Below are 12,604 nucleotides of genomic sequence, written 5' to 3'. Positions count from 1 at the left end.
ACTTCCACACCCTTAAATCTCCTACAACATCACACAAAGTCGAGTCAGTAGAAATAAATACTGCAAAGAAAAGAAGTGAACATTCAATATTTGAGACCCAGTTTCAGTTAATATTCTCTTTAACAATATCCGTGTTGCAACCTTCAAGAGGACAAATGCCTACCCCGTAGGAACACTGGACTTGGATCAGTCTTTCATTAAGATTTGCTTAGCAATGGATGCATAATTGCTTCAATTCTACTCCTAGCGAGGCCGGTTCTTCCAATAATGCATTTCATAGTTCTTAATTTAAGAAAGAAGAATGCATTCGCAGCATAAGGTGGCTGGCTCAAGTTGTTGTGATCGAATGTTCCCAGTTGCTATTCATTAACCCCGGCAACAATTGCGCCTAGTCACAAGGATTCCTTGCAGTCGACTCTTTGATTTTCCTCAGGGAAAGGATAGCCCACTGAAAAGACCCACGACGCCAATTTGGATATGGATAGAATCTCTCTCATCGTTCCCATTGTCGTCTTGTTGGTGTCAGCTTCGTGCTACCAATATGCTTCTTACATGGACCAGGTGATGGTTCAGAAACGAGCATGGCTTACACCCCAGGCTCCCAGTGAGGGGCAAGTGGAGCAGGGCTGAAAGATCGCGGCATCTCATTGGTAAAAGTGGAACCTCATTGGCGGTGGTGGATATGGCTTCACGCTAAGGTCCAGGGGAGGCAGGCGGGTCGAAAAAAAAAACCGCCAGTACCAGCACCAAAATTGCATGGGGAGAGCGGCAGTGATTTCTTCGACCCGCCTGGGAGGTGAGACGTGCATTCTCGACTGCCGCAGGAGCCCTGTGATGCCTAATCTGCACCACTCATGGCGCGACACAAACTGGACTGTGACGTTGGATCCCTGGAGCCATGGCTTGGTTCCCCAGAGGCATTGGAGGCTTGGCGTGCCGCTGCTGCCTTCAGCCTCCTGATAGCTACTTGCCTGGTTGAGGATAAGCAAGTAACATGTGGTGTCGCAGGCATATAAAGCAAAGCATCTCGTCCTCTCCGTCTGTTCATTCCATCTCCTCTCCTCACCATCTTATCCCAAGTCGTTTCTCTGATACCCAAGATTCATACCTCAGATGACCATCATGGAGGCCCCTCACCCCGATATGGTTGGGCGAGACGACGCTAGTTCCATCGTCAGCTTCGAGGACATCTCTCGCAAGGTCGGCAGGGCCAAGAAGCCTGCTTCCAAGGGAGTCCTCAAGATCGACGGAAAGGTTCCAGATGTCCTCCATGTCATTAAGTACATTGGCTGGAACGACAAGGTTGTTGATAGTAAGTCATCACTGTTCCTCTCTGCTCAGAATATACCATGCTAACAAGCTTACAGCTCGTCAGAGCACTCAGGCCTTCAAGGATGTTCCCGAGTTCGAAGACGATGCCGACAGTGATGTTGAAGAAGAGGAAGAGGGTGCTACAAAGGAGAGGCCTGTTCTTGAGATCATCACAAAGGTCTTCACCGAGAAGGCAACCTCCAGGCGCTCTCGTCGTGGCCCCCCTCGTGCTGGCCCAGGTCAAGAAGACCGACCCATCACCGAGACGTTCGATCAGGTCAACTATCGCTATGATGACTACTACTCGGAGGAGGAACAAGATCTCGAGGCCTCGTCTCCAGACATTGCCCGGCCCTTCATGTGCATTCACTCTCAGCATCTGATCAATGCCCTCAAGGCCGTTGTGGCTTACTACCCCTACATCAACCTCGACGGCAAGTTTGTCACCATCAGCTCTCCTTACCGCGTTCTCTACCACCACCGCCAAGAGCTTGCCAGCTATCGAGACAATCAGCCTTCGACTCACGACTCGGAGTATGCCGCCACCACCGCCAGCCACATTGACGTCCTCCTCAAGTTCCTTGATGACAACCTCGGCGAGCAGATCCGTCTGGAGGAGGAACGCCACAACCTCGATATCCCAAGAGCTACCTTTGAGAACTTCTGGCTTCTCCTCAAGCCCGGCGAGGTCATCTACACAAAGCGTTACGGCATCTGGACCCCGTACGTCATCAGCAGCGTCAGCATCAACCAGAACACATACGCTCCTGATGCCTGCAAGATCTGCTGCTGGATGCTCGAGACCAACGGCACCAAGGTCAACCGCTACATGTACAGCTTCAACCTCTCCCCCTGGCTCGGAGAGCAAGCTATCAGCAGCCTTCCCATTATCCCTGCCAAGTTCTGGCCCGAGGATCTCGAGGCTCAAGGTGGACTCACCATGAGGGAGAAGAACATTGCCCTCGGTAAGCTGTACTGGGAGCTCCTGAAGCGTCCCACGTACATGGACTATGAGGGTCAGCTCGTCAACTCAGGGGCTACCAACAGACAGTCTCGAGGACCGACAGGCTTCATGCGAGGTCGTGTCATTTGCGATGCTGCCGGTTTTGACAGCTTCTACTTCCTCGGTCCTGATTCCATGCGTGGAATGGCCCGCTACCACCCTCCTCCTCGCTTTGATCAGACTGCCCCTCCTCCCAAGGATCATCTGCCCAGGAACGAGCCTCGATGCGGGTGCCAGGCTTGTTCGTCTGACCGTTCGAGCCAGAGCAACGACAGCCCGTACCTTGGCTTTGAGGACCTCGACCCAACTCACGACTCGCCCCCCGATAGCGATCTCTTCTATCTGGTCTGCAGCAACACCATCCCAGGCTTCATCCTCGGTGATCGTCGCTGGGGCCATCTCAACGTTGCCAACTTGAAGCAGCTTCACACTGACAAGGACGCCTTCAAGTACCTCGTCCTCGATGATGAGGTCAAGCTGACTGTCAAGGCTCTGATCGGCAAGTTTGCGACTGACCTCGGCGCTGGCAAGATCTCGCCCTGGGGTAACGACTTTGTCAAGAACAAGGGTGAAGGCCGAATCTTCCTCCTCCACGGTGCCCCTGGTGTTGGCAAGACATGCACCGCAGAGTGTATCGCTGAGCTGACCAACCGACCCTTGATCGCCCTCACCAGCGGTGACCTCAGTGTTGACTCGTATAATATCGAGTCCAACCTGAGCTACTTCCTTGAGCTCGGTCAGCGCTACGGCGCCCTCGTTCTCCTCGACGAGGCTGATGTCTATCTCGAGCGTCGTCGATCCAAGGACATTGCTCGCAACGGCCTCGTCTCTGTCTTTTTGCGCGCTCTCGAGTACTACCGCGGTGTTCTCTTCCTCACCACCAACCGCGTCCAGTCATTCGACAATGCATTCCTCAGCCGTATCCACGTTGCCCTGCACTACAGGAGCCTTAACAACGAGGACCGAGAGCGCATCTGGACCCAGAACTTTGACCGTCTCAGCCGAGACTCCAACGGCCTCATCCACGTGTCAAATGCTGCTCGCGAGTTTGTCTGGACCAGCCGCGAGGTGCGCACCCTTAAGTGGAACGGCCGTGAGATCCGCAATGCCATGCAGACTGCCCTCGCGCTGGCCGAGAGCGACGCTCAGGATGAGAACTCGGAGCGCATCACTATCAGCGAGAAGCATATGCGTGCTGTTGTCAAGATGAGCCGTGGTTTCCGTGACTACATCAAGAACGCCAGCGCTGTCGAGGGCTTTGAGGACACCCTGAACGGCGCCGATGATTCGGATGACGAGAGCGATTAAGGTCTCGTAGTTCTTACTTGGGAGTTGGGATTGGGATTGGAGGTTCTGGAAATATGGCTTGGGACAACTGAAATTGAGATATTGGGTTATATGGTTGGCCATGAGATATGATTGCTTAATGACACCTTGAATATGAATTTCAACTATTCGCTTCTTGATCAGACTTGACTTTTATGCAATGCTTCAACGTATTCCTTGTTAAGAATGCTTCCATCCTCATCATGAACATTCTAATAAACAAAAGCCATATAACTTATTCTTATTCCATTCAAAAGAAAATCAAATCAAATCAAAACTCTCAAAACTTTTTCCATCTCTAGCTTCCTCTTTTTATCTTTGTCTTCATCTTATGCAAAAATCGTCTGTCTTAGCTTCTCCTTCTCACCACTGCTCTCACACATATCACGGAACACACCACCCTCCTTCTCCCAGAGCTCCTTTGGCGTGCCAAACTCGGCGACCCGGCCTTCAGAGAGGACAAGAATCCTGTCAAAGTCGGCAATGGTGCTCAGACGATGCGCAATCACGAGCAGAGTGCTGTCGGTAAACTCCTCACGGATACTGCGCTGGATGAGAGCATCGGTAGCCATGTCGACGGCCGATGTGGCCTCGTCCAGCACCATGATCTTGGGCCTTGCTACGATGGCGCGCGCAAGGCATAGAAGTTGACGCTGACCTTGTGAGAGGTTGCCGCCAGACTCCGAGATTGGACTTGACAGGTCCCGGAACACGTTGACGTTTTTGGGAGCCAGAGTCGAGGTTCCTGCCGAAGCGGGCTCGTTGGACGGTGTCGCAGGCTGAGAATCAACGAGGTGAACACGAGCGAGTGAGTCACGGAGCTCCTCGTCAGTGTTGTCGTCGAAGGGATCGAGGTTTGACCTAATGGTGCCAGAGAACAGCACGGGATCCTTGGGGGTTGTCAGTATGTGTGGTTGGTTATCGATCAGCTCGCAGACAGGTACTTACTTGAGGAATAATGGCCAGGCGAGATCTCAAGCTATGGAGATCAATCTTGGAAATGTCCAAACCGTCGATGAAAACACTACCAGAACGAGCTTCCAAGAACCGGAAGAGGGCAAGGGTTAGAGACGACTTTCCTGCGCCCGTCCGGCCAACCACACCAATTCTCTCGTTGTTCTTGACATTGAACGAGATTCCCTTCAACACGGGTGGCAAATCAGGGGCATATGCAACCTCGAGGTTGTCAACTTCCATAGTGCCCGAAGTAGGCCAAGCCGCAGGGGGTTTCTCGCCTTCCAAGGACTCCGTCTCAAGTTCTGTGTACTCGACCACTCGCTCGGTCGAGTTCATGTTGAGCTCCATGCCAGCATAGTGGCGAATGGTCCATAGGATGCTCTCAGCAAAGTCAAGCGCAAAGGACAGAGTAAACCCAGCGAGAGCAGCGTCCATGCTAGGGCTCATGATGACGATGATGCCAACAACAGTTGAGAACAATGTTCCCACAAAAGCCATACGGATGCCCATCCAACGGTTGACGAGCCACATGTAGGAAGTGATGATGTTCCAACTGTCCAGCCTGTCATACATCCGATCAACGTAAACTTGGGTCTTCTGGAAGCCACGGATCGTAGAAACGCCAGCCAGCGCCGCGTTGAATAGCTCAAATACCGGTGACTTGCAGTTACTTTCGAGTCGCTTCAGTGGTCTCGCGCCATAGAGGTACTTGTTACCAATCATTATGCCCAGTCCCAGCAGAACCACGGCCAGAGGAATGACATAGCTCGACGCGAAGAAGGCAGCGACACAGACACCAGCGAGCGACAGCAAGTTGGAAATGAACATGGTCCAGTCGATGGTGATTCGGTTGTCGATGATGTTGAAATCGGATGTGAACCTGTTGAGAACTCGACCAACTGGAACAGTATCAAGCCATCGAAGTGGAGTGTGCAGAACGGCGAACAACATCTTCTCAAAGAGGGACCTACTGGCCTTGATGGCGAGAAAGTAAGCCCAGAAGAATCGGAGCGTACCAATGACGGCCGTAACGCTGGAGATGCCGATATAAACATAGAGGTAGAAGTTCAGGTCATTCTGAGACTCGGCAACTCGGAGGCCAGACGCAGAGTTCAATGGGAACTGCTGAAGAGAGAGAACCGACGCGTGTCCATGCTGCTGATGAACACTGACAGATAGTACACCGTCATCGGCATGTCCTGTCCAGATTCGTAGCCACCATGCCCGGCCTAGCGAGAGTGTTAGCTAGGTAGTTCAAGATAGCAACAAGTGTTAGAAGACTCACCAAGAATTCCAATCTCATAACCAAGGAAGATAACCGCACAGATGCCCCAGAGGAGCAGACCACCGCTGTCCCGAAGGTAGGTCATATAGACGTGCTTCTTAACAACACCCTTCTCGCGCAACTCTTCCTGGATGAATTGCTTGGCATCCTTGGACTGTACCTTTTGCAATCCATTCGTCTCAGCGGTTTCATCTGTGACGGAAGCCTCTTCCGAGTTGACGGCAGTTGATGAATCCGTCGCTTCGTCTTCCAGTATTTGCTGACTAGTCTGCTCGTGGCTCTTGATCTCCTCCAGTGTTCCGTCGCGAATGAGGTCAGACACGAGCCCTGCATGAAGAGCAGTGCCTTCGCCCAGCTCAATGATGAATTTGGCCTTGGTCTGGACCAGAGCCACATGGTGAGTGACGAGAATACGCGTTCTACCCTTGCAGATATCACCAGTAACGCATTTCTCAAAGATGTGGCGGCCAACATGTGCATCGACAGCACTAAAGACATCATCCATGACAAGAATCTCGGCACGAGAGTAGATAGCCCGAGCCAATGTGACACGCCATTTCTGTCCACCGCTGAGGTTGATTCCGTTGGCGCCGAGCTCTGTTTTGTCGCCATCCGTCAGGATCTCGAGGTCCTTCTTCAATGCGCAAACCTCAATCACCTTTTGGTAACGTTCTTCGATAAGGGGGAGACCAAACAAGATGTTGTCTCGGAATGAGGCACTTTCCAACCACGGAGTCTGCCCAACGTATGCAATTGAGCCAGGGATGATCCAGTTGCCTGGATGAGCTTCGTCGTCGTGGCGTTTCGCGGGTTCAGCTGTTGTCGGGACGCGAATTGATCCATCCAACAAGTCTGTCTCTCCAAGAATAGCAGAGAGCACCAGACTCTTTCCAGTTCCGGTCTTTCCCGAAATTACAGACAGTTCGCCAGCAGGAAAGTTGAAGTTGAGGTCCCTCAGGATGAATCTATCTTCATCGGGTGTATCTTCATCGACGGGCCAGGCAATCGAGGCACCTTCAAATCCAACCTCGGAACCTTCAGATAGCGTCTTCTCCATTTCGGGGCCTTGGAGATATGTATCGATTCGTTTGATCGAGACGAGTGTGTCAACTGACATTGTGATGAGCTCAGGGAGAACTCCAAGTGTCACTTCAAGGGCCTTGAAAATTCCGATGCTGACGAAGGCGACCGAGGGTAGAAGCTGCCCGTTGACAATAGCGTAAATGGCCAGAGAAGTAGCTGCGAGGAGAATCGGGCTAACTACCCAGCAACCAAAGAGGCCAGTATCAACGATGAAGAGCTGCCATAGAGTCTTGAGCTCTCTCTCTCTCATGGCCAAGATGCGCTGCTCCCACCGTGCTTCAAGTGCAGAGAACTTGATCTGTCTCATGCCAAGCAAGGCCTCGTTGACAACTGCTAACTTTTCATCGCGGAGCTTCATGAGCTTCTCTGATTTACCCAGCAGGGCTTTTGAAAAATATGTGTTGGCGGGTAGGGTAGCAGCCCAAGCCAACATGCCTGCCGCGAAAGGGATCCAGCCGATCAAACGAACGAGGAAGAAGCTGAAAGTAACAAGCTTGGCGACGCTGTTGATAATAAGGAACTGGTATGCCGCGAAATTGGCAATTCGTGCAGCATCGACGCCGACGAGGTTGACAATGGCTTGCCGAGACTTCAGCACACTTGAGCTGTCAGACTCGTCATCATCCTTGTTGTCTCCGCCTGCTTCTTGTGATTCGGTGGCTTCTTTCTGCTTCTCAGCAGCCTTGACGTTCTTACGCCGCAAAGATTTCTCGAAAACGAGCGTAGAAAGTTGGGCTCGGATAGGCAAAGAGACATCGGCAAAAGAGTACCAGAATACCCATCCTTCGACCCACTGGAAATACATCAGCGTTTAGATCAGATAGAAAACATGGGCAGAAGTCTTACAGCATCCAATAGGTTAAAGGCGGCCATCGCAAAGACAAGGATCCAGAGCTCGAGGGAGGGCCCAGACCCTCTCGAATCACGCTGCTCCAGGATGTTGATGAGACGCAGCATAGTCCAGAAAGGCAGGAGGCCCAGGAAGTTTCGGAAGATGGTAACACTCCATTGCAAAACGAAGCTGCCTTTGTATGCCCAGAGCAATGCTCGTAGAAGACTACCATCGAATCTCATTGAATCCCAGTCATGCTTCAGAAGTCCAGAGCGCAGCTTCCGGTCCGGATGAGGGACATCATCAGCATCCAGATCATTCCTCTTGGAAGCATATTGAAGAAGTGGCTCGACCCAGGTCCAGGTATATCTGCTCAGGGCAGACACGGTCCATTCTCCATCCACCTTGCGGTCTTTGAAGTAAACCTCAGGTCGCCGAGGAAGTAGAACGCTGGAGAGGCATAGAGAGATGACAGCAACCACGTTTACGGCACGGAGGATGACAACTGGGACGTTGTCGCTGGAAACATGTTGGGCCTCTGTGATCAATTGGGGTACAGTAAGAGTGGCAACAACAAGACCAGACGCCAACAACCACAGTCCGAGGTTGTGAACTTTTACAGACGAGTGATGAGCACTCAGAGAGATTGCGTGAAGCAGTGCAAGGCCCTGTTGAAAGTGTTACAAAAGCAATCATTAGAATCATCAGGAATTGAGTCCACTCACCCATGCGCCAGCAATTAGCCAGTTCTCCAGCAACTTAGAGGACAATTCAAGAGATGAAAAAACAGAAATCGCAATCCAAGTGCCGAAACCGATTGTCGAAGATGCCAAGATAGAGGCCTTTGGTAGCCGATTGGAAAAAGCAGCGATGCTCTCTGGTGTGCTTTTACCGTCTTCGTCTTCATAAAAATGATCTTTGGGGGTGCGTCGCCGCAACTGGGTGATGACGGCAACAAGGGCCGGCGTGGTGGCCACTGCTACCAGAGCCAGGCCCGTGCCCGTCAACGGGAGCGAGAGGTTATCGGAATTAACCATGCTTGGCCAAGCACCACCATTGAATAAGTGAAGAGGGAAAAGGACAAGGCGACGGATCAGGGTCAAGCGGCTGCTTTTGTCCTAGCAGTCCAGGCACCTGCCTCTAAAGATGATATGTAAGCTGCAATCCGAGAAAGATGGATCCTTTTGCTCTGTGGTGGGTTGAACCAAGGCACCGAGACAAAAGGGCCCGGTTGCCGCGTGCCGCGATAGATTCGGTTGAGACCGGGGTTTAGTGCTTAGTTGCAGTCCTTGGTAGTCATCGGGGGCAATATGAGGATGGGGACCCAGGGCCAGGCTTCATCCTGAACGCCTCGCGTTGTGATCCGGAATGGGGGCGGATGTTGTGTCTGGCCGTCCATTGAAGGTGATCGCCCAGTAAGATTCTAGCCCACAGACCCTTCATGTCCTTTTGCTTGCAAGTTCCTCCGATAATGAGAGCCCATGACTGTCACGGCAAGGCATCAACCGTACTCAGAGGGTGTAGTGCTGCGATGCGAACTGCAGAACATGGCAGCAACGGCAAAGTAATTGCAGGGACCCCATGCATTGATAGCATCCATACCGCTCTGTCGCCGGGTTCTTCGTGCTCGGTCTTTGGTGCGAGCCTGCGTGAAAGCGAGCAGGTATCAGTCACCGCCAGCCACCAAGAAGTGACAATGCAGGGTCCATCAAGCCCGCCAATCGTGATGACACGGGCAACACGGATGATGGCGGGGCTAGTGGCGCCCATTGGCGATCAGTCTCCAACTTTGAACGACAACTTGAGGAAGATGAACGTGCCGTGTCGAGGGACGGTGCCTATTCATCGTGGCGTCGCCGATGCACCTTTTAGGCAAGCAATTGCCAGTCGCCGTAGCTTGTTGCCTGTAACCAAGCTTCATCTGGTTATTTTCCACTCCACGACGGGGATGCAACGAGGCAACGAAGAAAGGGGATCGATAACGACAATGAATCCGACGGACTCAGCCTGGAACCTGCATCTCGTAGTCATGGTACCTTCCTGCAGGAGACTTGGCCCGTGCACTACACCAGCCTGCCGGCGAGATGGTTTGGGAAGGACCAAACAACCACCAGCGGAGGAACTCATCGGCTACGGCACGGCCAATGCTAGCTAGGTTAGCACTCAAAAAATGGCTGCCCAGCGCCTATCTTGACCCTTCCACACGGGCAGGCAAATATTGATGGCTTGTTGTGTCAAACCTGATAAGCTCTATGTCTCAGTATATTGCTGTTAGTACAAAGAAGGCAGGCAAGCACTTTTTCGTATCAACTTGATCGACAAGTTAACAGCCCGTCTCAAACGCCTCTTGTGTCACCACCCCCAGCAAGCATCTCTGTCACCACTCCATCTCTGTCAACTTCCAACAACAAGTCCCCTCGACGGCGTGACTCACGAGGTCGGATCATGCAGATTTATCGAGCTATAGATGCATCCCCAGATCGAGCTGTGAGTCAAGCTATATCGACAGCAGGCTAAAAAAGTCGGCCATTGGCGAAGCACGAAATCCCGCCACTGAAAGGCGTGAACAGAGTATTATCCCTCAACCAGAGAGGGTTGTGACAACATAAAGGCGGTGGAAGGAAGTACTTTGGAAGGAGTCATACCCAAGAGGTCCGTAAACATACTGTTTCGCTTGAGGATACGAGCTCCCCTGCTCTATCTTGAGTATGACCCCTTGTTGGAAGTGTCCAAACCAGAGCCCCCCTCTCCCTCCTATCCATACAAGGAAGGTAGTCAGTATGCCGCCAAAGCTATGCTCCGAACAATGGACATGCTTCGACAAATCACAACTTGTTGATATGATTCATATGAAATTCGAGATCATTGCGGGGAGTGGTCGAAAGACTCATATTATCTATCTCCGGCATGAGTTCACATGGCGCCCGTTGCGTCTAAGACGGATAAATCCATGGTAATATGGTAAGCGAGGTTAATGAGTCAACTAACACCCGCCTCATCCAACAGGCATCTGAGATTGAGAGACAAGTTGTGTCTCCAGGCAGCTAAAAGGTTTGCGATGGTTCAGGGATGAGATGAAGCTGATGCTACACAGATCCTGAGGGCCAGACGACAAACTACCGAATGTAACCTTGGACAAATTTCCTTGATGGCTTTGTACTAGGGGATTAAGATCGTCGAGGTTCTAGTTGAGGCCTGCTACGTGAAGCAATAGTCTCGACACTATGGAGAACCTGGACGCACCTCCGAGTTTCCCACACAGGCAACAAGGAGCGTACCCATCCCCGTGGGAGAACCATGAATGCTCTAAAGCTCCCCTTGCCACCAAAGAACCACACAAGCCCCTGCAGCCAGACGCGTGGGCACTGGACGGGGCGGCAGCCCATCAGTTGCAAACGAACAGTCCTGCCGGCATTGTCGGCTGGTTGCATCACCACCTCCGGGCTTCGCTTCCGGGCCGGGCGCTGGCCTTAGCATCAGGAACTGCCGTACGGGTAACTCCTTTCGAAGCTTCGACCTTCGATTTTCGGATCTCCCGCTCTTCTAATTTCCGCGCCAGGGACAACCGGCCCAGTGTGGGATGAGTTGGCCTGAGCTCAGGAACTTTGCTTCGCCTCTAGCAAAAGACGGCGTTGCGGACAGGACAGGATGGTGGTCTTTATATCTCGGTGACAAGACGACGTCCAGGACCGAAGCTGCATCGGAGAAAACAGTCCTGACTTTGGTGACGGGGCTTGTTGGCGCACGACGTACAGTGTGAGCATCCGCCACCATGGCCATATCCATGATGCATCATACTGGAATAATGCGGGCGCTCCCCTTGCTGTTGTGCGAGTCGCGTGCTGACCACTTGTGATTTAGATTCAGGCCAGCGACATTTCGCGGTTCCAGGTCCTTGGCTCCAAGGATTGGCAAGACCAGTATCATGATTGGTGCTCCATTTCCCCGAGTCTAACACTGACAATTGTATGCTGACTCTGGCTGACATGCATTGAGCGACTCACCTCACCTCACGACCTGCACAGTAGAACGGGGTCATCCATGCGGCGTCTTTGGTCTTCGGTGTCAGGTATACTTTTCAACATTGGACTGTTGCGATCATTGAGAAGAAGAAAAGAGGATTTAAAGCATGGGTATGCCGGTCCGATCCATCAAAACAGAGCCATCATGGATGCTTCCATCCATCCACCAGTCTTGGCCAACCGGAATCTAAGCCTCTTGTCATTTCTCCCTTTGAATCCCCGCCGCCGGCTAGTTTCCGCGAGCTCGGATATCTTGTCCATACGGTACGAGACAGAATGTCAAGCGGCATAAGAGGAAGGTATGTTTTTTGCTTTTAGCTTGTCGGATCATGTCTCTCTGTGGGATGCCGTCCTGGGCGCGTACAGACTCATTAGAGGCTCGGTTCTGGGCTGATGAGCATCAGCCTCCATTCCTTGGTCCCTGATGTATGTGATGTTGCCGCAGCCGCACCCGTCCCTCACCCAGCGACGAGCCGTAGAACCCCAGCAGCGTCCCTGGTAGACCACGCAGGCGCTCTGACACCTGCTGAGATGGGCGGGTTCCCCTCTCCAGTGCCCGCTAAAAAGTCAGGCTGCAGCTGGGCAGGGCACTCGCTACACTCGTTTTCAGGGCTGCCGGTGGCTGCGGCGCATTTGCTGGCGTAGCGTAGGTCCCGGCGGCGTCTGGGTCTTGGGCTTGTCTTGCGGGTGCTTGGGGGCCGTCAAAGGGCACCCGAGCGAGGTGAGGTGTTGCAGCCCCAGGGCCTGCGTTGCCCAGTTGCCCCGTGACGTCCAATCCAAGCCCG

The 12,604-nt window shown here is 52.6% G+C and overlaps 2 protein-coding genes across 2 annotated transcripts; one reads left to right on the top strand and one right to left on the bottom strand.

Moving 5' to 3' along the window:
• Window positions 1-1,122: 1,122 nt before the first annotated feature.
• LRP88_08819 (uncharacterized protein) lies at window positions 1,123-3,622 on the top strand (the record flags this gene model as incomplete). Its single annotated transcript, XM_083245317.1, has 2 exons — window positions 1,123-1,312; window positions 1,368-3,622. 2 exons carry the CDS (start codon window positions 1,123-1,125, stop codon window positions 3,620-3,622), a joined length of 2,445 nt encoding a protein of 814 aa, XP_083099811.1.
• Window positions 3,623-3,969: 347 nt separating this feature from the next.
• Window positions 3,970-8,834, bottom strand: LRP88_08818 (P-loop containing nucleoside triphosphate hydrolase protein; the record flags this gene model as incomplete). The annotated part of the gene is made up of 5 exons (XM_083245316.1): window positions 3,970-4,530; window positions 4,589-5,826; window positions 5,883-7,758; window positions 7,812-8,465; window positions 8,523-8,834. 5 exons carry the CDS (start codon window positions 8,832-8,834, stop codon window positions 3,970-3,972), a joined length of 4,641 nt encoding a protein of 1,546 aa, XP_083099810.1.
• Window positions 8,835-12,604: the final 3,770 nt, after the last annotated feature.

The sequence above is a fragment of the Fusarium phalaenopsidis genome (assembly GCF_050370095.1).
Source record: "Fusarium phalaenopsidis strain FUZ10S chromosome Unknown contig_32302, whole genome shotgun sequence".
Lineage (NCBI taxonomy): Eukaryota > Fungi > Ascomycota > Sordariomycetes > Hypocreales > Nectriaceae > Fusarium > Fusarium phalaenopsidis.
This window is presented reverse-complemented; position numbering and strand designations above follow the sequence as displayed.